Genomic DNA, 19601 nt, shown 5'->3' on the forward strand with positions numbered 1-19601 from the left:
CACCCCCACGGAGCATCCTCGCTTTGCCCCCCCACCCCCTTCCCCAAGGCACCCCCTCCCCAACCAGGCAATAAATAACGCAAGGGGGGGGGTCCCAGTAGGGGGGGGGGGGGTGGCCGGAGCAGGGTGGGGGGTGCAGAGTCCGGCGTGGATCCGAGGCCCCCCGCGGGGGTCGGGGGTCGGGGGGGGGGGGGGTCAGGCCGTCCCGTTGGGGAGCCGGCCGCCGTCCTTGCGGTTGGGCAGGGGGGAGGCGGGGGGCTCGTCCTCCCCGGGGCCCTGTTCGGTCTCGGGGTCGGAGGGTTCCGCCGAACCCCGCCGGCGGTTCTCGGGGCTGTAGAAGAAGGAGAGGGTGCGGAAAGCGGGGGCCATGTGGTCCTTGATGCTCTCCAGGAGCTGGACGAAGGAAGGGCGCTGGCGGGGGTTCTGCTGCCAGCACCGGCACATCAGCTCGTGGCTGCGGGAGAGAGTTGCGGGGGGGGCTGCGCTGGGTTTTGGGGGGGCCCCGGCACCCCCGCGGCCACCCCACTGCAGAGCCCAGAGGCCAGGGCCGTGGGCTCGGTGCCGGTTTCTCCCGGTGTCAAGCCTTTCCCGCAGCAGGACAGGGGGGGCTCCCCCCCCGCCCCCCCCCGGCAAACTCACAGTTTATCGGGGCAGTTTTCGGGCCGCTCCAGGACGCCGTTGTCCATGACGAAGCGCAGGACCTGCTCGTTGGACATGCCCTGGTAGGGCTGCTCGGCCAGCGTGGCGATCTCCCACAGCACCACCCCGAAGGACCTGCCGGCACGCCGCCGCTCAGCCGGGGGACGTCCCTCAAATCCCCCACCACCACCACCACCAAATCCCCCCAAATCCCACCCCCCCGGCGTAGTCCCCCCAGCCCGACACCCACCAGACGTCGGACTGCGTGTTGAAGATGCCGTCCTTGAGGGCCTCGGGGGACATCCAGCGGACGGGGAGCAGCCCCTTGCCCCCTTTCCGATAGTAATCCGTCTCGTAGATATCCCGGGTCATGCCGAAATCTGGCGGAGGAGGAAGAGGAGGAGGAAGAGGAGGAGGAAGGCGTGAGCAGCGGGAGATGCGGGGCTGGCAGGGAGCCCACCCACCTCCGATCTTGACGGTGAAGTCCTCGGAGACCATGCAGTTGCGGGCGGCCAGGTCCCGGTGCACGAACTTGTTGGCGTTGAGGTACGCCATGCCGTCGGCGATCTCCCCCGCCATCTGGATCATGTCCTTGAGCGACGGCGGCGGCAGCCCGGGGTTGTTCTGCACCGTGCACAGAGAGTCGAGGCTGGGAGCGGGGGACGACGACACACACCGGGACCCCTCCAGGAAGAAGGTGGGTGCCCCTTTTGGCCGTGGGGCACTGCGGCACCCGGCCAGCCCCTCACCTCGGCGTCAGGTCTGAGTGAGCGCAGGTAGCTCTTCAGGTCCCCGCGTGTCATCAGCTCCATGATGACCAAAGCTGGCTGGCCCTGGGACACGACGCCGAGCAGACGAACCTGGGGGGGTGGGGCAAATGGAGGGGCACGTGAGCAGCCAGACCCCCACCCCACCCCACCCGTGTCTCCTCCCTCCCCCCCCGGCCGCCCACCTACCACGTGGTGGCACTTGAAGGCTTTCATGACGGAGGCCTCGTTGAGGAACTCGATGCGCTCTCGCATGGTGGCCAACTCGTTGACCGTCTTCAGGGCCACCTTGGTCTCCTCACCCTCGGCGACCAGCCCCAGCGCCAGCCCCTCGTACACCATCCCGAAGGAGCCCTGTCCCAGCTCCCGGATCACCGTGATCTTCTCCCGCGGCACCTCCCACTCATCGGGGATGTACACTGCGGGACGAGGGGGCATCGCCCCATCACCGTCACCATCACCATCCTTGTCATCATTTCCATCTCTATCCCCATCCCCATCCCCATCCCCATCTCTCCATCCTATCCCCATCCCCGTCCCCATCTCCATCCCCATCCTCATCTCCATCCCAATCCCCAAGCCCAACCTCATCCCCATCCCCATCCCTATCCTCACCCCTATCCCATCTCCATCTCCATCCATATCCCATCTCCATCCTATCCCCATCCCCATCCCATCTCCATCCCAATCCCCAACGCCAACTCCATCTCCCTCCCGATCCCCATCCCCGTCCCCATCCCTACCCCATTTCCATCTCCATCCTCATCTCCATCTCCATCCCCATCTCCATCTCCATCCCCATCTCCGTCCCCATCCCTATCCCATCTCCATCTCCATCGTCATCTCCATCCCCATCCCTATTCCATCTCCACCTCCATCCCCATCCCCATCTCTATCTCCATCCCCATCCCCATCCCTATCCCATCTCCATCCCCATCCCAATCCCCAACCCCAACTCCATCCCCATCCCCATCCCTATCTCATCTCCATCCCCATCCCATCCCACCTCCATCCCAATCCCCAACCCCAGCCCCATCCCCAGCCCCACCAGTATGGCCCCAGCAAGGGAAGGGCGCAGGAGACCCCACGGGGACACCCCCGCCCGTCCCTACGTACTGTCCAAGGCACTGAAGTACTCGGGGTTGACGGAGGCGTAGAGCGTCCCGCTGGGATACCCGTCGTTGCTCCTGCGAGGGGTGGGCATGGCTCAGTGGACAAGGGGGGACAAGGGCATGCTGCCACCTCCCCATGACCCTTCCCCGGCCCTGGCTCAGCTGGATCCGGCCCCAGCCCAGCCCTGGCGGGGGCGGGGAGGGGGGCATCGCTACCTCTTCTTGTTGTAGAAGAAGACGAAGACGGCGAGGCAGGAGATGAGCACCATGAGGACCACGGGCGTGACGGTGAGCAGGACGTAGAAGCTGCCGGACTCCTCCTCGGCTGCCGGGAGCAGGTGGCCGTGGGGCAGGGCCGGGCACTCATCCCGCCCCTCACGTTACAGGGACGCTCGTCCCACCACCACCACCACCGGGCCAGAGAGGGGAAGTCCCCAGCGCCCCTGACCAGCAGCACTCACTGATGGCTGGGTGTCCCCATCCCAGAGTGTCCCCCAGTCCTCCAGATCCCCCAGTACAGCAGCATCCCCTGGTCCTCCAGCTTCCCAACCCAGCAGCATCCCTTGTTTTCAGCATCCCAGTCCAGGAGCATCTCCTGATCCTCAACATCCCACTCCAGGAGCATCTCCTGATCCTCAGCATCCTGGCCCAGCAGCATCCCCTGATCCTCAACATCCCACTCCAGCAGCATCTCCTGATCCACAACATCCCGGCCCAGCAGCATCCCCTGATCCCCATCTATCCAGTCCAGGAGCATCCCCTGGTCCCCAGTGTCTTCTCAGCCCAGCAGCGCCCGTCGTCTTCAGCATCCTGGTCCAGGAGCATCCCCCGATCCTCCGCATCCCGGCCCAGCAGCGTCCCCAACCTCCCATCTCCCCAGCATTCCCCAGTTCCTCAGTGCCTTGATCCAGCAGCACCCCCTGACCCCCAGCTCCTGGCCCCACGGCCAGGGACCCTGCCGGTGTCCCCCCTGTCCCCTGTGGGTACCTGGCCCCAGGATGTAAAACTTGACGAGCCCCGTCCACGAGCCGTTGCCGGCCAACGAGGTGGCCCGGACCTTGGCAGAGTAGTTGCCCGGCTGGAGCAGAGCCAGGTGGACCCCTCCGTACTTGGAGTAGCGGTGACGGGACACGCAGACGACGGTGGTGACCTCCTGGAGGGGACAATGGTGGGGTGACAAAGGGGGCTTCACCTCCCCACCCCCTCCCCAGGCATGCACAAGCCTTGGGGGAGAGAGATGGATGGGAAGGGGTGGGATGGGGTGGGATATGGGTGAGACTGGGATGGGGAAGGACACTGGGATGGGGATGGAGTTGGGGATGGGGATGGGATTGGAACATTGGGAGGGGATGGGGATGGGATGGGGGTGATGGAGACTGGGATGGGGATGAGATGGGAACATTGGGATGGGATGGGGATGGGGATGGGGATGGGACGGAATGGAGATGGGATGGGGATGGGATGGAGATGGGTGAGACTGGGATGGGGATGGAGACTGGGATGGGGATGAGATGGGAACATTGGGATGGGATGGGATGGGATGGGGATAGGGATGGGATATGGGTGAGACTGGGATGGGGATGGAGCTAGGGACGGGCATGAGATGGGAACACTGGGATGGGATGGGGATGGGGATAGGGATAGGGATGGAATGTAGAGGGGATGGGGATGGGATGGAATGGAGAGGGGATGGGGATGGGATGGGATATGGGTAAGACTCGGAAGGGGATGGAGACTGGGATGGGGATGAGACGGGAACATTGGGATGGGGATAGGGATGGAATGGGATGGGATGGGGTTGGGATGAGGATGGGATGGGATGGAATGGAGATGGGATGGGATGGGGTTGGGATGGGGATGGGATGGAATGGAATGGGGATGGAGTTGGGGATGGGGATGAGATGGGAACATTGGGATGGGATGGGGATAGGGATGGGATGGGATGGGGTGGCAGCTGTGCCCCCGTAACCAGACCAGACCTGGCCGGGCAGGGGGTGCTGCGGGGGGGTCCTCACCTCGCTCTCACGGCTGTACTTGATCTCGTACTTGAGGATGAGCCCGTTGGGGTTCCTGGGCTCTTCCCAGCGGAGCAGGACGCTGTTCTTGCCAGCCGGCTCCCAGGTGACGTTGCCGGGAATGTTGTCGGCTTGCACTGGAGAGGGGAAAAGGGGGGCTCAGCTCCTGGGGGCATCACCCAGATCCCAACCCCCTGCCAATCCCCCATCCCGAAGGTGCCGGGACCCCGGAACATGCCAGCATCGTCAAGGCGGGGTTTGGGAGGGAGGAAGCTGCCGGGACCTACGCTCCGGCATGGTCCTGGCAAAGACGAAGGTGGCGGCGCTGCAGCCCACGGTGTGCGCGGCGTGGTTGCAGGCGTGGATGTCGATGCGATATTCGGTGAAGTGCCGCAGCCGCGACAGCACCGCCCGGTCGCGCACCACCTTGTCCTCGAAGATCTGGAAGTCGGGTTTGGGCTCGCCCCCGGCGCGGCTGGGGGCCGGCGGCTCCACGGAGGAGGCGTTGGCCGGGAATGTGACGGCCACCACGTCCCTGCGCCGCTTCGGCGTCCTGCGGGAGGTGGGGAGAGGAGGCGGTGGGGACTTGTCTCCCAGTGGATTGTCCCCCAAAATGGAGTAGGGGAGGAGAGACCCTCCAGGCTTGCGTGGTCCCCGCTCACCTCTGCGGGTTCTTGTTGATGGATGTCACCTTCCAGGGTGGCCTGAGACAGCGGGAAATCGGTTAAAGGATCTGCCAGGAGCAGCCACCAGACCCCCAACCCGGGGTAGACCCACATCCCCAGCCTGCGGGACCTCCCCCCTTGACGTGGGGGCTCCTGCGGATGGCACCTGGGGATGATGATGGAGTTGTGGAGGAAGTTCTCGAACTTCTTCTGGAAGGACTCGGCTTCACCCTCCATGCGGAGCTGCCCATCGGCGGGGCGGCAGGGACAGCACCGCTCCTCCGCGTCCTGCTCCACCTCGGGGCCGTCCCCGTCCCCGAAGCGGGTGTCCGCGCTGCTGGTGGGCAGCTTCAGACCTGCAGGCGGAGACGGGGCAGGGCTGGTGGTGTCCCCGTCCCGCCGGTGTCCCCCGGCTGCCGTCCCCAACCCGCCTGCCCTCACCTTTGTGGCAGTAGTCATTGACATAGAGCTCCATGTCCTCAGCCAGCTGCTGCCACAGCACCAGGTAGTAGGTGATGTTGCCGTTGCGTTGCGTGGGCGGCTTCCAACGCACCACGATGTGGGAGGAGGAGTTGGACATGGAGATGACATCCCGGGGCACCGTCGGGGCTGGGAGGACACAAGGGCGTCAGTCCGTCTTTTGGGAGGCCGCCGCCGGCATCCCCGGCCCCCTCACCAAGGCCCTTACCCGCCGGCATGGTGCGGATGTAGACCACCTCGCTCTGCGCCCCGTAGTTGCGTCCTTCCTCGGCGGTGGTGAGGGTGATGGCGCGGACGAAGATGGCGTACTGGGTCCAGGGGCGCAGGTTGAGCAGGGCCACCCCCGGCGCCTGCTCGCTGCTGAGCGGCAGCTCCACGTCCAGCATGTTCCAGCTCTGCGCCCCGCAGGCGTCCTGCCCCACGTACTCCGACACGTTCTGGAAGGGTCTGCCCCACACTGGGCATCGGGGAGGGTCCTGGGACCCCCTCCCGGCCTCACGACCCCCCATGGAGGTCCAGCAGCCCACCAGGATGCCACAGGATGGGGTGCCCAAGCCCTCCGCCGTGGGGACAAGTTGGGGACGGGGACCACTTACGACTCCTTGTAGTAGACGATGAAGCTGAGGAGGTCGCGGTACTCGGGGGGCTGGTACCGCTCCCACTTGAGGAAGATGCGGTCAGATTCGGTGACGTTGGAGATGAAGCGGAGGGTCTGGGTCTTGCCTGTGGAGGGGTGGCAGGGTTCGGGCGGGGGGTGGCGGCACTGCCGGCTGTCCCCCGCCCCAGTCCCTGTACTCACAGGACGCCCGGTCCCCGTTGGTGCGGGGGTTGATCTCCGCCTTGTTCTGCCTCCCCTTGGTGCCCGTCACCTCCTCCATGCGGTAGATCTCGGCCAGGCAGAGCTTGGGGTTGAAGGCGAAGTACATCTTGCCCACGGGGATGGAGAGGACGTGGTGGCTCCAGTCCCAGAGCTGCTGCAGGTTCTGGTTGTCCAGGACGTACAGGGTGTAATTCCTGGAGGAGGAGAGGTGGATGGATGGCGGTGGGCACCCCCAAAACCACCCGTGTGTGTCCCCCCGAACCCACATCCGTGTTCCCCGAACCCACGTCCCGTCCTCACCCGTCCACCATGGAGTCGCCGCGGATCAGCTTGAGGTTCTTGAAGAAGGACAAGGAGACAAGGGCGAAGGAGTGCTTGATCTTCAGGAAGCCCGTGATGGTCTCGATGAGCCCCAGGCTGCTCTGGAGCTCCGAGGCCAGGTTATCTGGGGACAACCCGCGGGCGTGAGCACGGGGAGGGCGGACACCCCTCCATTGACTCACCCTACGAGGGAAAAGACCCCCCACCCCTTCCTCAACCCCACACCCCCGAGGTGGGTTGCTGGGGGGGGGCCGGGGCCGTCACTCACAGCCCCGGCGGATGTTGACGATGAGGTTGCCCTCCACGAGGGTGCAGCCCCCCAGCTCCTGCGCCGCCCGCGTCGAGTCGATGGTCTTGGTGCCCACCTTGCACTCCTTGGGGCACAGCCCCTCGCACTTGTGGCAGAAGATGCTGCGGGCGGGAGGACGGGGACGGGCCGTGAGCCGGGTACCGCGCCACCACCGCGACGGTGGCGGGGAAGTGGGGGGGACACCCCACCGTACCTGCTGTCGTTCCGGGTGTAGCCGGAGGGACACTCGGAGAGGCACTGCCGCTGGTGGATGACGAACTTGGAGGCGTCGCGGGGGTTGTGGGAGACCTTGCGGAGGCTGGCGCAGTACTCGGCGGTGACGCAGCGCCAGCCCTCGTACTCGTAGGTGCGGGGCGGGCAGGAGGGCAGGCAGTGGCCGTTGAAGTGGAAGTGGCGGCAGGCGACGCAGGCCCGGTTGTCGCGGGGTCGCCCGCAACCCCCCAAGCATTCGGCGTGGCAGCACTCGCCCGTCGCCGTGCACGCCGAGCCCGCGCCGCACGGGCACACTGCGGGGAGAGAGCCCGCGGCGTGGGCTGGGAGAAGCCTCCGGGCACAGACGTCCCAACCCCGGGGCAGCACGGAGGGGTTGGGGGGGGCGAGGCAGGCCCCGCTTGGGGGGAGAGGGAAAGGGTGGGAAGGGCTGGGGGGGGCTACCGACATCCTCCGGCTCCGGGGGAACAAGGGGAGAGGGGTGGAGGGATGGAGGGATGGGTGGAGGGATGCAGGGATGGAGGGATGCAGAGATGGAGGGATGCAGGGATGCAGGCATGGGTGGAGGGATGGAGGGAGGAATGCAGGAATGGAGGGAGGGATCCAGGAATGGAGGGAGGGATGGAGGGAGGAATGCAGGAATGGAGGGAGGGATCCAGGAATGGAGGGAGGGATGGAGGGATGAAGGAATAGAGGGATGGAGGGATTCGTGGAGGGATGGGTGGATGAAGGGATGAAGGAATAGAGGGATGGAGGGATGGGTGGAGGGATGGAGGGATGAAGGGATGAAGGAATAGAGAGATGCAGGGATGGGTGGAGGGATGGAGGGAGGGATGCAGGAATGGAGGGAGGGATGGATAGAGAGATGCAGGAACGGATGGAGGGATGCAGGAATGGAGGGAGGGATGGAGGGATGAAGGAATAGAGGGATGGGTGAAGGGGTGGAGGGATGGAGGGTTGCAGAAATGGAGGGATGCAGGGATGGAAGGAGGGATGGAGGGACAAAGGAATGGAGGGAGGGATGGATAGAGGGACACAGGAACGGAGGAATGGATGGAGGGATGAAGGAATAGATGGATGGGTGGAGGGATGCGGGGATGGAAGGAGGGATGGAGGGATGCAGGAAGGGAGGGAGGGAGGGATGCAGGGATGGAGGGAGCGATGCATAGTGGGATGAAGGGATAGAGGGATGCAGGGACAGACGGATGGACGGATGGACGGACGGATGGATGGATGGCCAAATGGTTGGACAGGTGGGCTGAGGGGTGGCCGTGTGTCCAGCCGGACGGGCGGATGCAGGGCTGCACGGACAGCCGGCGGGACAGACGGATGGACGGGGTGAGCCCGGTACCAGCGGCCGGGTGCCAGGCCGGCAGCCGGGGTCACAGCCCCGATAAGGATCTGTGTTTATAGTACATATTCCATTCCCAACTCCCGTTTACAGCAAACAAGCCCGGGAGGGGCCCGTATTTACCTCGCCGCTGGGAAAACACGGCAGCCGGGAGCCGGCCTCTCCTCCGGAGGGTGATACAGTGCGGATCCTCTTACCCCCACCACGTTGCCGGCGGCGGGGGAGCGACGGCCACCACGGCCTGCCATCCCCTCCCGGCTCCACCGGCCTTCCCCAGCGCCCTCCCAGTTGAGCCGACGGTGCAAACCAGCACCGTCCCGGCACGACCGTGGGGCAGAACCCACCTTTCTGGCAGTAGCTGGAGGTCCAGCAGCGATAATCCAGCTGCCCGTTGACGCTGGTCTGGGCACAGGGTTTCTCCACGTCTAAGATGCCCGGGCAGACGTCGGCGCACTCTTCGGCCAATTTGTTGCCCACGATGTAGGTGTTGTCCACGGCGTCGGGCAGCAGCAGCCCCCAGTCGATGGTGGAGAGGTGACAAAGCTCCTGGTTGCGTTCGATGCGGACGGAGCCCCGCAGGACGTGGGCCAGGCTGTGCAGCCCCACGTCCCGCAGGTGGGGCATCTCGAAGATGACCAAGGCGTAGCTGAAGAAGAGGTTGGTGCCGCGGATGACGGAGAGGTTGGGGAAGAGATCCCGCAGGCTCTCCAGCCCGTAGACGCGGAAGAGGAGCAGGTACTCGGTGATCATCAGCAGGCGGGGGAAGCTGAGCCCCCGAAAGTCCTCGGCGCCCGTGGTGAACATCAAGAGGATCTGCAGGTTGCCCTCGATGATGGAGCAGTTCTCCAGCTTCTGGAGCTGGGAGACGTCGTTGCGGATGTCCATGCTACCGCAGACTGGGGTGACGAGATGGGGACCCCATGGGCAGCGGGGACGGGGCAGCTGCCCCCCCCCGCCCCCTCCAAAACCACCACCCCGGGATCCCCCAGCTGGCGCCGCGGTGATGCCGGGGCTGGGGAGGCTGGGGGGCGGGGGGGTTGGATGTCCCTGCGCTGCCTGTCGAAAGTGGCCGCGATGGGTTTGGGCCGGCGGGGAGACGCAAGCGGGTCTGACAGGCAGCCGACGCACCGCGGCTCCCCGGGGCACGACGCGTCCTTCGGCGTGACGAGGCGTGATGCTAACGAGGTCTGGCTGCCCGGGGCTGCCGTCTCACCCCACGGGACGCGTGTCCCAGCCCCGGGGGGTTTGGGGGTTCAGCTGGGGGTGCAGAGGGCTTTTCCCCTTCCCCGAGCCGTGGGGAGCTCACAACATCTTCCCCCCCCCACCCCGCCAACCCCTCCACGGATGCGTGGTTACCGGCACCTCCCGCAAGGCCATTCCCATTAATTCCCCAGCATGGCGGCTAACGCGGCACGCAGGGCTACCACGGGCATCCCCGTGGCACGGTTTGCCATCCCGGGGGCTTTTCCACCCGGACCCTGGCAGAGAGCGGGAGCATTGGGGCAGGGGGGGGGTTGCAGCAGGGGATGAAGCATCTCCTGCCTCCCGGTTACTGGCGGGGACGCAAAATCCGGGATGAGCCCCCCTGGCAGCATCCCCCCGGCCTGAAACCTGACGCTGAGTTATGGCGGAAAGAAGCCGCTGGGATCCCAACGAGGATTTACTGTAAACACGCCGGGTTCGGCGCGTACCCTAAACACCGGGCAACGCCGGCACCCCGGCTCGGCCGCCCGCGCCACGGGGACCCCCCCCCGGCCAGCACCATGGCACCGGGCTCGGTCCCGGTGGGGGTCCGGGCGCATGGTTGCCCCCCATCTGCCTGCAGCCTGCGGATCGTGGCCGGATCCTGATGAAGGGATGGTTTTCCCCTCCCGGCGTCACTCATTAGCCGCGGTCACCCTGGCCACCCCTGGGACCACGGGCGCTGGTCACACCCGGCACCGTGGCCCGGCCATTTGCAGGGGGCTGCTGCCAGCCGGGGGGGAGCCCTGGGTCCCCTCTGTCCGTCCGTCCCCCCCAGCGAGGACATGGGGGTCCCCTCCATCCTCCCGCGGGACCGGTTGTGGGTGCAGGACCGGCCCCAGGGGTTACAGCCCCCCCCCCCCCGCCGCCATCACCACCCTCCCCGACCTTGGCAAAGTCACCCCGTCCCTCTGCCGCGGGAGGGGACCCCACGTCCTCGGGGGGACGGGGGTCCCAGGTGGGAGCGGACACAGCGAGGCGCATCCCCCAGGGCAGCTCCGGACACATTGGGATGCTTCATCCCCCTCCTCCATCGCTCCCAATACACACACACACACACTCCCCCCCCCAGAACACCCCCTGGGTGCTTGGGGAAACTGAGGCAGGGGGCGGCGGGGAGAGGGGAAGGGAGAACAGCCCGACAGCCCCCCGGTGCCCCCAGCCCCTGGCTGCCAGCAGGCCCCAGGCGTCCCCCCATCGTGACCGTGAGAACCGGGACCCACCATGGCCCCCCCCTCCCCGCCGTGCCACCCCCTCCCTGGCCATTTTCCATCCCAGCAGCAGCTCCGCCATCCCGGCTCCCAGCGGGGCCGAGCGATCGATGTCCCCGGCTCCGGCCGAGCCCCCCCGCTCCCCTCTTCCCATCCCAGCAACTGGAGAGGGGGTGGGCCACACTCTGCCCCTCCTGCCCTATACGGGGGGAGGAGGGGGGTGGTCCGCAGCATACGGGGGGGAAACTGAGGCAGGGAGCACCCAAAGAGCTTTGCCGTGGCGTTCGGCTCTTGCAAGCCCCCACGGGCATCACAACAAAGCACCCCCCCCACCCCACCCTATAGCTGCCCCCCAAGCAAGTGATCCCCCCCCCTCCTCCACCACCACCACCCCCCCTTTCCAGGCACTTACTTTCGGAGGGGGCTCGCACGGGGGGCAGCGGGAGGGGCCCCAGGAGCAGCAGCGTCACCCCCAGCCGCAGGGCACCCGGCGCCCCCGTCCCCATCCCCGAGCGGGACCCCTGGGAGTCGGGGTTTGGGGGGGGGGTCCCGTCCCCGTCCCTCCTCCTCGGGTGCTGCTGCTCCGTGTCCGGCCTCGCGCGCCGTGTCCGGCCGGGCACCCACGGCACGCCGGGATAAGGGTGGCCCCCACGGCCCCCTTGTCGGCAGCCTCCGGCCCCTTCACTTTTGTTTTCGGCTGCCGTTAGGCAAAATATTTAGCCTGACAACTGTCAGGCCCAGGGCCAGGGCTTGTTTGGGAAATAGAGAAGGGGAAAACAGGGCGGACACCCCCCCACCCCCCCCACTCCCCGCACCCCCCCACGCCGGAGCGGGGCGGGAAGGAAGGGCCGCCTCCTGCCTCAGTTTCCCCACTCGGAACTGGAGGGTCCAGGTTGCTCCGGCCTGGGGATGCTGGGGAAGGAGCCGAGCCCCACTGGAGACCCCCTCCCCCCCAAAAAAGCGGCACGGTGGGGACGATCCAAGGGTCACCCTCCGTCGTAGGCATCCTTTCCACCCATCGGAGTGGGGCGGGAAGAGCCGCCTCCTGCCTCAGTTTCCCCACTCCGAGCTGGAGGATCCGGGTTCCTCCGGCCTGGGGATGCCGGGGAAGGAGCCGAGCCCCACCGGAGACCCCCTCCCCCCCAAAAAAAGCGGCACGGTGGGGACAATCCAAGGGTCACCCTCCATCGTAGGCATCCCTACCATCCATCGGGGCTGTCTCCTGCCTCAGTTTCCCCACTCCAAGCTGGAGGATCCAGGTTCCTCTGGCCTGGGGATGCCGGGGAAGGAGCCGAGCCCCACCGGAGACCCCCCTCCCCCCAGGAGCAGCACAGTGGGGACAATCCAAGGGTCACCCTCTGTCGTAGGGGGGAGCGGGGGTCCCCACGTGTCCCCCCCCGGGGCCCCCACAGCCCCACAGCGAGGAGAAGGAGCGGGATGAAGCCGCAGGCACCCGGCGCGGAGGCAGGAGAGGAGGATGGACGAGGCCGGGGGGGCATTTATTTCTTGCAGCGGGGGTGAGCACGGGAAGGGTCCCCGCCGTGGGAGGGTTGGGGGGGGGGGGGGGGGGAAGGGCAGGAGGTTGGAGGGGGTGGGCGGCTGCCGCCCCAGTGACCCCCCCCAACCAGCAGCACGGAACTGGGAGCACTGGGGCCGCACAGTGCTCCTGCCCCTTGGGATGGGGAGACGGGGCGGGGGGATGGGACCCCCCCAGGGCTCCTCGCATGGGATGGTCCCTCTTTGCAGGGTTGGGGGCGGAGGGATGGGGGGGTCCCGTCTGCTTTTTTTTTGGGGGGGGGGGTGGGGGGGGGGTGTCTCAGGAGCAGCTGCTTCTCCGCCGGCGCAGCAGCGTGACGGGGTGGCTGCCCTCCTCCTCCTGGTCGCTCTCGCAGCGGCGCTGGGGTGGGGGGACGGGGACACCGGGGGGGTTGGAAGGCAGGGATAGGACCCCCCCCCCCCCCAACAGGGGAGAGAAACCCCCCCCAAGGGAAGAGGACCCCCCCCAGGGGAGAGGGCACCCCAGGCGAGGACACCCTCCCGTTACACAGCCCCTGCGCAGCTCCACCCCCCCCCCCCGCCCTCCATTTGGGGGTCTGACACACACCCCCCCCCCAAATCTCATCTCCCTCAGCCCTTTGCCAAGGGGGGGGGGTCGCGGGGGGGGTCTCACCAGCTCCTCGTCCTCCTCCTTCCTGAGGCCGCAGAGCAGCCGCGTGCGGCAGAGCCGGTTGCAGGCGGACACCATGTTGTAGGAGAGCTGGGGGGTCCGAGGAGGGGGGGAGTGTCCGAGGAGGGGGGGGTCACTCTCCTCCTCTTCCCCCCCCCACCCCCACCGTTACATGTGTCCCCCCCCCCAGACCCCCCCCCCCAGTAAACCCAGCCAGCCCTGGGACGGAGCACAGCCCCATCTCCCCCGGGGGACCCCAGGGGTGGTGGGACCCCGCTGCTGGGTGTCCCCCCCCCTACACCCACACACCCCCCCAGGGCCCCCCCCACCCCACCCCCTTCACCTTCCATTTCCTCCGAGCGTTGAACTTGCGGAAGTTTTTCATGTTGATGGAGGAACGGCTCCGGTTGGCCGCCTGCTTCCGACTCAGGGGCTGGCGGGGCCCAGGACACGGCGTCGGCACCGTGCCCCCACCCCGCTGCCGGGGGTCCGGCACCCAGCCCCCCCCCCACCCCCCACCCCGGCCACGTCCTTCTCACCTTGATCCAGGGGTGCACCAGGCACTCGGCCGCCGTCATGCGGTGCCTGCAGGACGGAGGGATGGGGCGGTCGGGGGGGCGATGGGGGTCCCGGCCCCACATGGCCACCGTGGGGATGGAGATGGAGATGGAGGTGGGGACGGGGACGATGGGTATGGGGATGATGGGGATGAAGGTGGGGATGGTGGAGATGATGGGGATGATGGGGATGAAGATGGGGATGATGGGGATGAAGTTGGGGATGGTGGAAATGATGGGGAGAATGGGGATGAAGACGAGGATGGTGGCAATGGAGGGGGACGGGGACGATGGGAATGGGGATGATGGGGATGAAGATGGCGATGGTGGAGATGATGGGGATGATGGGGATGAAGATGGGGATGGTGGCAATGGTGGGGATGATGGGGATGATGGGGATGAAGATGGGGATGGTGGAAATGATGGGGGTGATGGGGATGAAGATGGGAGTGATGGGGATGAAGAGGGGGATGATGGGGATGAAGAGGGGGATGATGGGGATGAAGTTGGGGATGGTGGAAATGATGGGGAAAATGGGGATGAAGATGGGGATGGTGGAAATGATGGGGACAATGGGGATGAAGATGAGGATGGTGGCAATGATGGGGGTGATGGGGATGAAGATGGGAATGGTGGCAACGATGGGGGTGACGGGGATGATGGGGATGAAGATGGGGATGAAGACAGGGATGACGGAGATGATGGGGATGAAGATGGGGATGAAGACAGGGATGGTGGAGATGATGGGGGTGATGGGGATGATAAGGATGAAGATGGGGACGATGGGGATGAAGATGGGGATGGTGGAGATGATGGGGATGATGGGGATGAAGATGGGGATGATGGGGATGAAGATGGGGCTGGTGGAGATGGTGGGGATGATGGAGATAATGGGGGCAATGGGGCTGATGGAGATGGGGCTGATGGGGATGGGGAAGGGGTTGGGGATTGGGATAGGAATGCGGATGGAGATGAAGACAGAGATGGGGATGATGGAGATGAGGATGAAGATGGGGCTGGTGGAGATGGTGGGGATGATGGAGATAATGAGGCTAATGGGGCTGGCGGAGATGGGGATGGGGATAGGAATACGGATGGAGATGGGGATGATAGAGATGGGGAAGATGGAGATGGGGATGATGGAGATGATGGGGATGGTGGAAACGGGGATGATGGGGATGAAGGAGATGGGGACAGAGACAGGGACTGGGATCGGGATGGTGATGCAGGTGGGGAGGGGGCTGGGGATTGGGATGGGAACGCAGCTGGAGACGGAGATGGGGATTGGGATGGGGGTGGAGACGGAGACGGGATGGGGCTGGGGAAGGGGACGGAGACTCACGCTGGCTCCTTCACCAGCAGCTGCCGGATGAAGTCCTTGGCCGTCTCGGAGGTCTGGCTGAAGGAGCACTCCTCGAACTCGTAGGCCCCGGCCACGACGTTGGAGAGGGTCTCGGCGTCCGTCTCGCCCTGGAAGGGGGACAAGCCGCTGAGCCTGCGGGGACACGACGGAGCCGCTGAGTGCCGGGACAGCACCGGGGCGACCGCCCGGGCTCAACCGCGTCACCGTGTCCCCGTGCCTCAGTTTCCCCCGGCCGCAGGGAGCGTCGCCCCGTACTCACAGGATATAGGTGATGACCCCGATGCTCCTGAAAGGCAGAGGTGGGGCTCAGGCGCTGCCCTCCCCAGGGTGTCCCCCCCCGCCAAGCCCCGCAGCACCCGGGGGGCGAGGGGGGGGGTCCTTACCCACCCCCCGCCTCAGCCCTTCGCCCCCAGGTGTCCGTCCCGTCCCCCCCCCAACTCCTCACCACATGTCGGTCGCGGAGCTCAGGGGTTCATAGTTGATCACTTCAGGAGCTGGGGGTGAACGCAGAGCCGGGGGTGGGACATTGGAGGGGGGGGGACATTGGAGGGAGGGGGGACATTGGAGGGGACGGCACCCGTCCCGGCCACCTCCTTCCCCGCACGCCTCGGGGGGGGGGTGGTGGTGGTGGTGGGGTGGGGGGGGGTCCCATTCCCACCCCGGGGGTCTCTTCGCCGTGTCCCTGCAGAGCGCCCCAGCTGCACCCCGCAGAGCGGGGCTCCTTGGGGACACACACCCCCACACACCCCCCCCCACACACACACCCCCCCCTCCCGCCCCGGGGGACATCCCCGTACCGATGTACTGGGGGGTCCCGCAGAGGCTCTTGAGGGTGACGCCGTCCCGCAGACGCTGGGCCAGCCCGAAGTCGATGATCTTGATGCGGGGCTTGGGGACGTCCTTCTCCTCCAGCATGATGTTCTCGGGCTGCGGGGACCGGGATGGGGGGGTGACGGGAGAGGCGGGGTGGAGGGGCGGTGATGGGCTTTGCCGGTGGGCGCAGCCCCCCCGGGAAGGGCAGCAGCATCCCGGGAAGCCGGGCAGGATGCGGTCAGGGCTCTGGAGATGCCCAATAAGGGGGGACGTAGCCCCCGGAGCCCCCCTCCAGGAGCGAGGATGAGGGGTGGGAGGGGAAGGGGGGGGGTCCCCGCGGGCACCTTGAGGTCGAGGTGGGCGATGCGGCGGGCGTGCAGGTATTCCACCCCCCGCAGGATCTGTCCCAGGAACTCGATGGCCTCCTCCTCCGACAGCATCTCCTTCTCCGCGATGAAGTCGAAGAGCTCCCCGCCACCGATCCTGCGGGGTGGGGAGGAAGGCGAGGATGAAGAAGGTGGTGGTGGGGGGGGGTGTGAGCTCAGCCACCTCCCACGCAAAAAAGGGTGGGGGGATGTATCCAGAGGGAGGGTTCCCCGGGACTCACAGCTCCAGGACGAGCACCACCTCGGCTCTGCTGGCGAAGAGGTCGTGGAGCCGCATGATGTTGGGGTGGCGGAGCTGGCGGAGGATGGTCACCTCTCGCTCCACCTGCGCCCGCTCCAGCCCCCGCCGGCTGCCCCGGCACCGCCGCGTCTTGACGCATTTGGCGGCGTAGAAGGTCCCGGTGCTGCGTTCCCGACAGCGTCTCACCACCCCGAAGTGCCCGCTTGGGGCGAGAAACGGGCTTGGGGGCACGGTCAGGCCTGTCCCGTCGTCCCCACATGCACACCGGGGGGGTCGGCTGCCTCCAGGATCTCCCCCCGCCCCGCCCCCCAGCCCCAACCCTGCGCCCCCCTCACCTGCCCAGCGTCTCCAGCAGCTCGTACAGATCCTCCACGTTGCCCGGGCTGAGGGTGGCCACCGGCCCCTCACTCCCCATAGCCTCGGATGGATCCTGCGGGGAGGCATCGGCATCCCGGGGACATCCCGGAGCTGCCCCGTGACCCCCCGTCCCATTGAGATCACCGCGCCCCCCCTCCCCGCAACCCAGCACGCACTAGAGGGGATTCTCTGATGTCTAATACGTGGCTGAGCTCGGGCCCCGTCCGTCTGTCCCGGCTCGCACTAAACCCTCCGGCATGTGAAACCTTGGAGACCTTCATCCCTTGACGAGGGGGCTCAGAAATGGGGCAGGGAGAGGCGGGGAGTGGGTGGGGGGGGTCACTCCAGCCCCCACACCCTCGCCGCACCGGGGAGGTTCAGGGGGGTGCAAAACGCAGAGAAAATCTAACACCTTGCAGGGTTTGTTTGGGTTTTTTTTTTAAAAAAGGGGGATTAAAAGTGGGAAAAATATCTCGGCGAGCTCATCTGTGAAAATCCCGCCTGGTCTCCCCCCGCTGGGCCCGTGGCCCCCGGGCAGGAGACCCCCACACCCGCAGCCCCATGGCTCAGCCCCACGGTCGCGGCTCACCTGGGCGCTGTCAGGGGCGGCCCCCAGCGACCCCCCAACCAGGACCCCCTCCTGGCCACCCTCAGCCATCGCTGCAAAGACAAGAATGTTCAGGGTGAGGGGGACCAGGGGGGGCTTTGGGGGGGGGACAGCGGGGAGCCCCCGGGAGGGCTCTGCTGGGCCAGTGCCCCGCCTGCAGCCTGTGGGCCTGGCAGAGTCCCCCCCAACTCATTACACTGATGGCAGCACCCACTAAATGGGGGTCCCGGCTCGCGTCTCCGGCAGCTCCAAGCCACAAACCAGCCTCTCACGGCCGCCGGCTCCCGCCGCAGCAGGCGCGCACCCGCCCCCGGCCCTCCCTGCCTCAGTTTTCCCGGCTGTAAAATGGGGCTAGCGATGCCCCAGGGGTCGGGGCAGCCGGAACCAGCGGGATGCGGAGAAGGGGGAATGTGGGCTCCGAGGCCCGGTCTCGGGGCCACCTCGACGTCCCCAGCGCCGTGTCTCTGGAAACGGGAGGTTTCCTGGGCTGGGGACCGCGTCTGCGGGATTCAAGGCCATCGGGAAAGGGACAAGGAAAGTGACACCGGCCAAAGGCGGGGTCCCCCCCCCGGCAGGAAAAAACAGCCCGATACGGGAGCACGAGACCCCGGGACGTGGAACCCCTCCCAGCCGCCTGCTTCGGCTTTATGTCAGCAAAATCTCTCGGCAAAATCTCCCGGCCCGCCGGGATTCACCCCTCCAGAGGCCAGGGTGCTCCTGGGGTGATTCCAGGGTCCCCTCCTGTCCCCCCCCCCGCGGTGGCCCTAAGGGACAGTGAGCGGTCCCCAAGCCCGGTCCCCCCCCCCCCCCAGCCTCGCTCATCCCTTCTCCCAGCCCAACTGTGCCCCCTCACCCTCCGGAGCCTTCCTCCGCACCCAGCCGCGCTCTCCCTCGCTCTCCCAGGACAGGGGACGGCTGCCACCCGCCGCGATGGTGACAGTGGCACCCCCGGGCTCGGCGGGGGGGCACCCGGCCAGCACCGCTCGCCCCCGGCACTGCATGGAGCCAGCTGGTCCCCGGGCTGCTACGTGCGTGGGGGCGGCCGTGGCTGGAGCCGGGCCACCGTCCCCGGCATGTGACACGGCCGCGGGGTCCAACACGCCAACCCAGGGTCACGGCGCATCCGTTTGTCCCTCGGCGAGGGACACAAGCAGCCGATCCTCCCCCCGCCCCGTCCCTCGCCGGGCAGCCCCCTCGTTGCTACCTTTGCAGGGAGGGAAACTGAGGCACGGGTGGCCCCACGCCACAGCGGCCGGGCCTGGAACGGCGGGGGCTGCGGGGGGCAGAGCATCCCGTCCCACCGCGTCCCACTGCCGGTCAACCTTCCAGCAGGAAAACCGGTCCGGCCACGGCTGTAAATGCCCCGGCACCGGCCAGCCGGAAAATGGGCTCCCAGGGAAACGACAGCACAGGTGGCAGCAGCCGCTCCCTGGCCTCCGGCGGCCGAAACGCACCGCGGGACCCCAAAAATCCCCCGGGAGGAGCCGGCACCCCTTACCTCCCCGCGAGGGTCCGGCCTCCCCGCTGCCACCGCGCACAGCTCCAGCCTTCCTCCGGCAAACCCCGGCAGTGCCAGGCTTTTCCTGGAAGTCCCGGCGTTTCCCAAGGAGCAGGATCCGTCCGGCTGCGGCTCGGGAGGAGAAAAACCTCTTTTTAACGTCCCTCCTCCCGAATTCTCTCGAGAAATCCCCCCCCCCGCGCTCTCCCCGTGGCCGGCTGCGGAAAAGAGCTGGGAAAAGGCCTTTTAGGGGCAATTCCTGGCGTTTCCAGCGCTTCGGCTCATCGAGGAACAGGAGGGACGCGGTGGGACGAGCTGCAGGCGGACGATGTCGCGTGTGTCCCCCCCGCCACCGGCCGCCGTCCCCCCCTGCCCGGCCGCTCTGCGTCCGTGAGCGGGAGGATTGCAAACAGGAAACCTGGCTGACGGATAAAAATACCGTCGGGCTGCGGCGGCGGAGGGGAAGGAA

General features: G+C 66.9%; 2 protein-coding genes across 2 annotated transcripts; both read right to left on the bottom strand.

Annotated features, from left to right (window-relative positions):
• Window positions 1-90: 90 nt before the first annotated feature.
• INSRR (insulin receptor related receptor) lies at window positions 91-9686 on the bottom strand. The gene is given in 21 exon segments (XM_074566554.1): window positions 91-454; window positions 640-774; window positions 890-1019; window positions 1104-1263; window positions 1389-1499; window positions 1596-1825; window positions 2523-2572; window positions 2732-2843; window positions 3506-3668; window positions 4534-4670; window positions 4821-5022; window positions 5168-5237; window positions 5365-5554; window positions 5640-5807; window positions 5887-6125; window positions 6275-6401; window positions 6478-6692; window positions 6799-6943; window positions 7088-7230; window positions 7323-7635; window positions 9035-9686. Coding segments are annotated over 21 exon segments (3840 nt in total). The 5' UTR covers window positions 9576-9686; the 3' UTR covers window positions 91-195.
• A 3124-nt stretch (window positions 9687-12810) lies between these two features.
• On the bottom strand, window positions 12811-19263 carry LOC141734635 (death-associated protein kinase 2-like). Its single transcript, XM_074566648.1, is given in 14 exon segments — window positions 12811-13040; window positions 13314-13400; window positions 13654-13743; window positions 13850-13895; window positions 15210-15362; window positions 15490-15516; window positions 15676-15724; window positions 16028-16157; window positions 16388-16526; window positions 16651-16872; window positions 17006-17100; window positions 17617-17687; window positions 18488-18734; window positions 18737-19263. Coding segments are annotated over 14 exon segments (1626 nt in total). The 5' UTR covers window positions 18926-19263; the 3' UTR covers window positions 12811-12959.
• Between the last annotated feature and the right edge of the window lie 338 nt (window positions 19264-19601).

The sequence above is a fragment of the Larus michahellis genome, chromosome 24 (genome assembly GCF_964199755.1).
Source record: "Larus michahellis chromosome 24, bLarMic1.1, whole genome shotgun sequence".
Taxonomy (NCBI): domain Eukaryota; kingdom Metazoa; phylum Chordata; class Aves; order Charadriiformes; family Laridae; genus Larus; species Larus michahellis.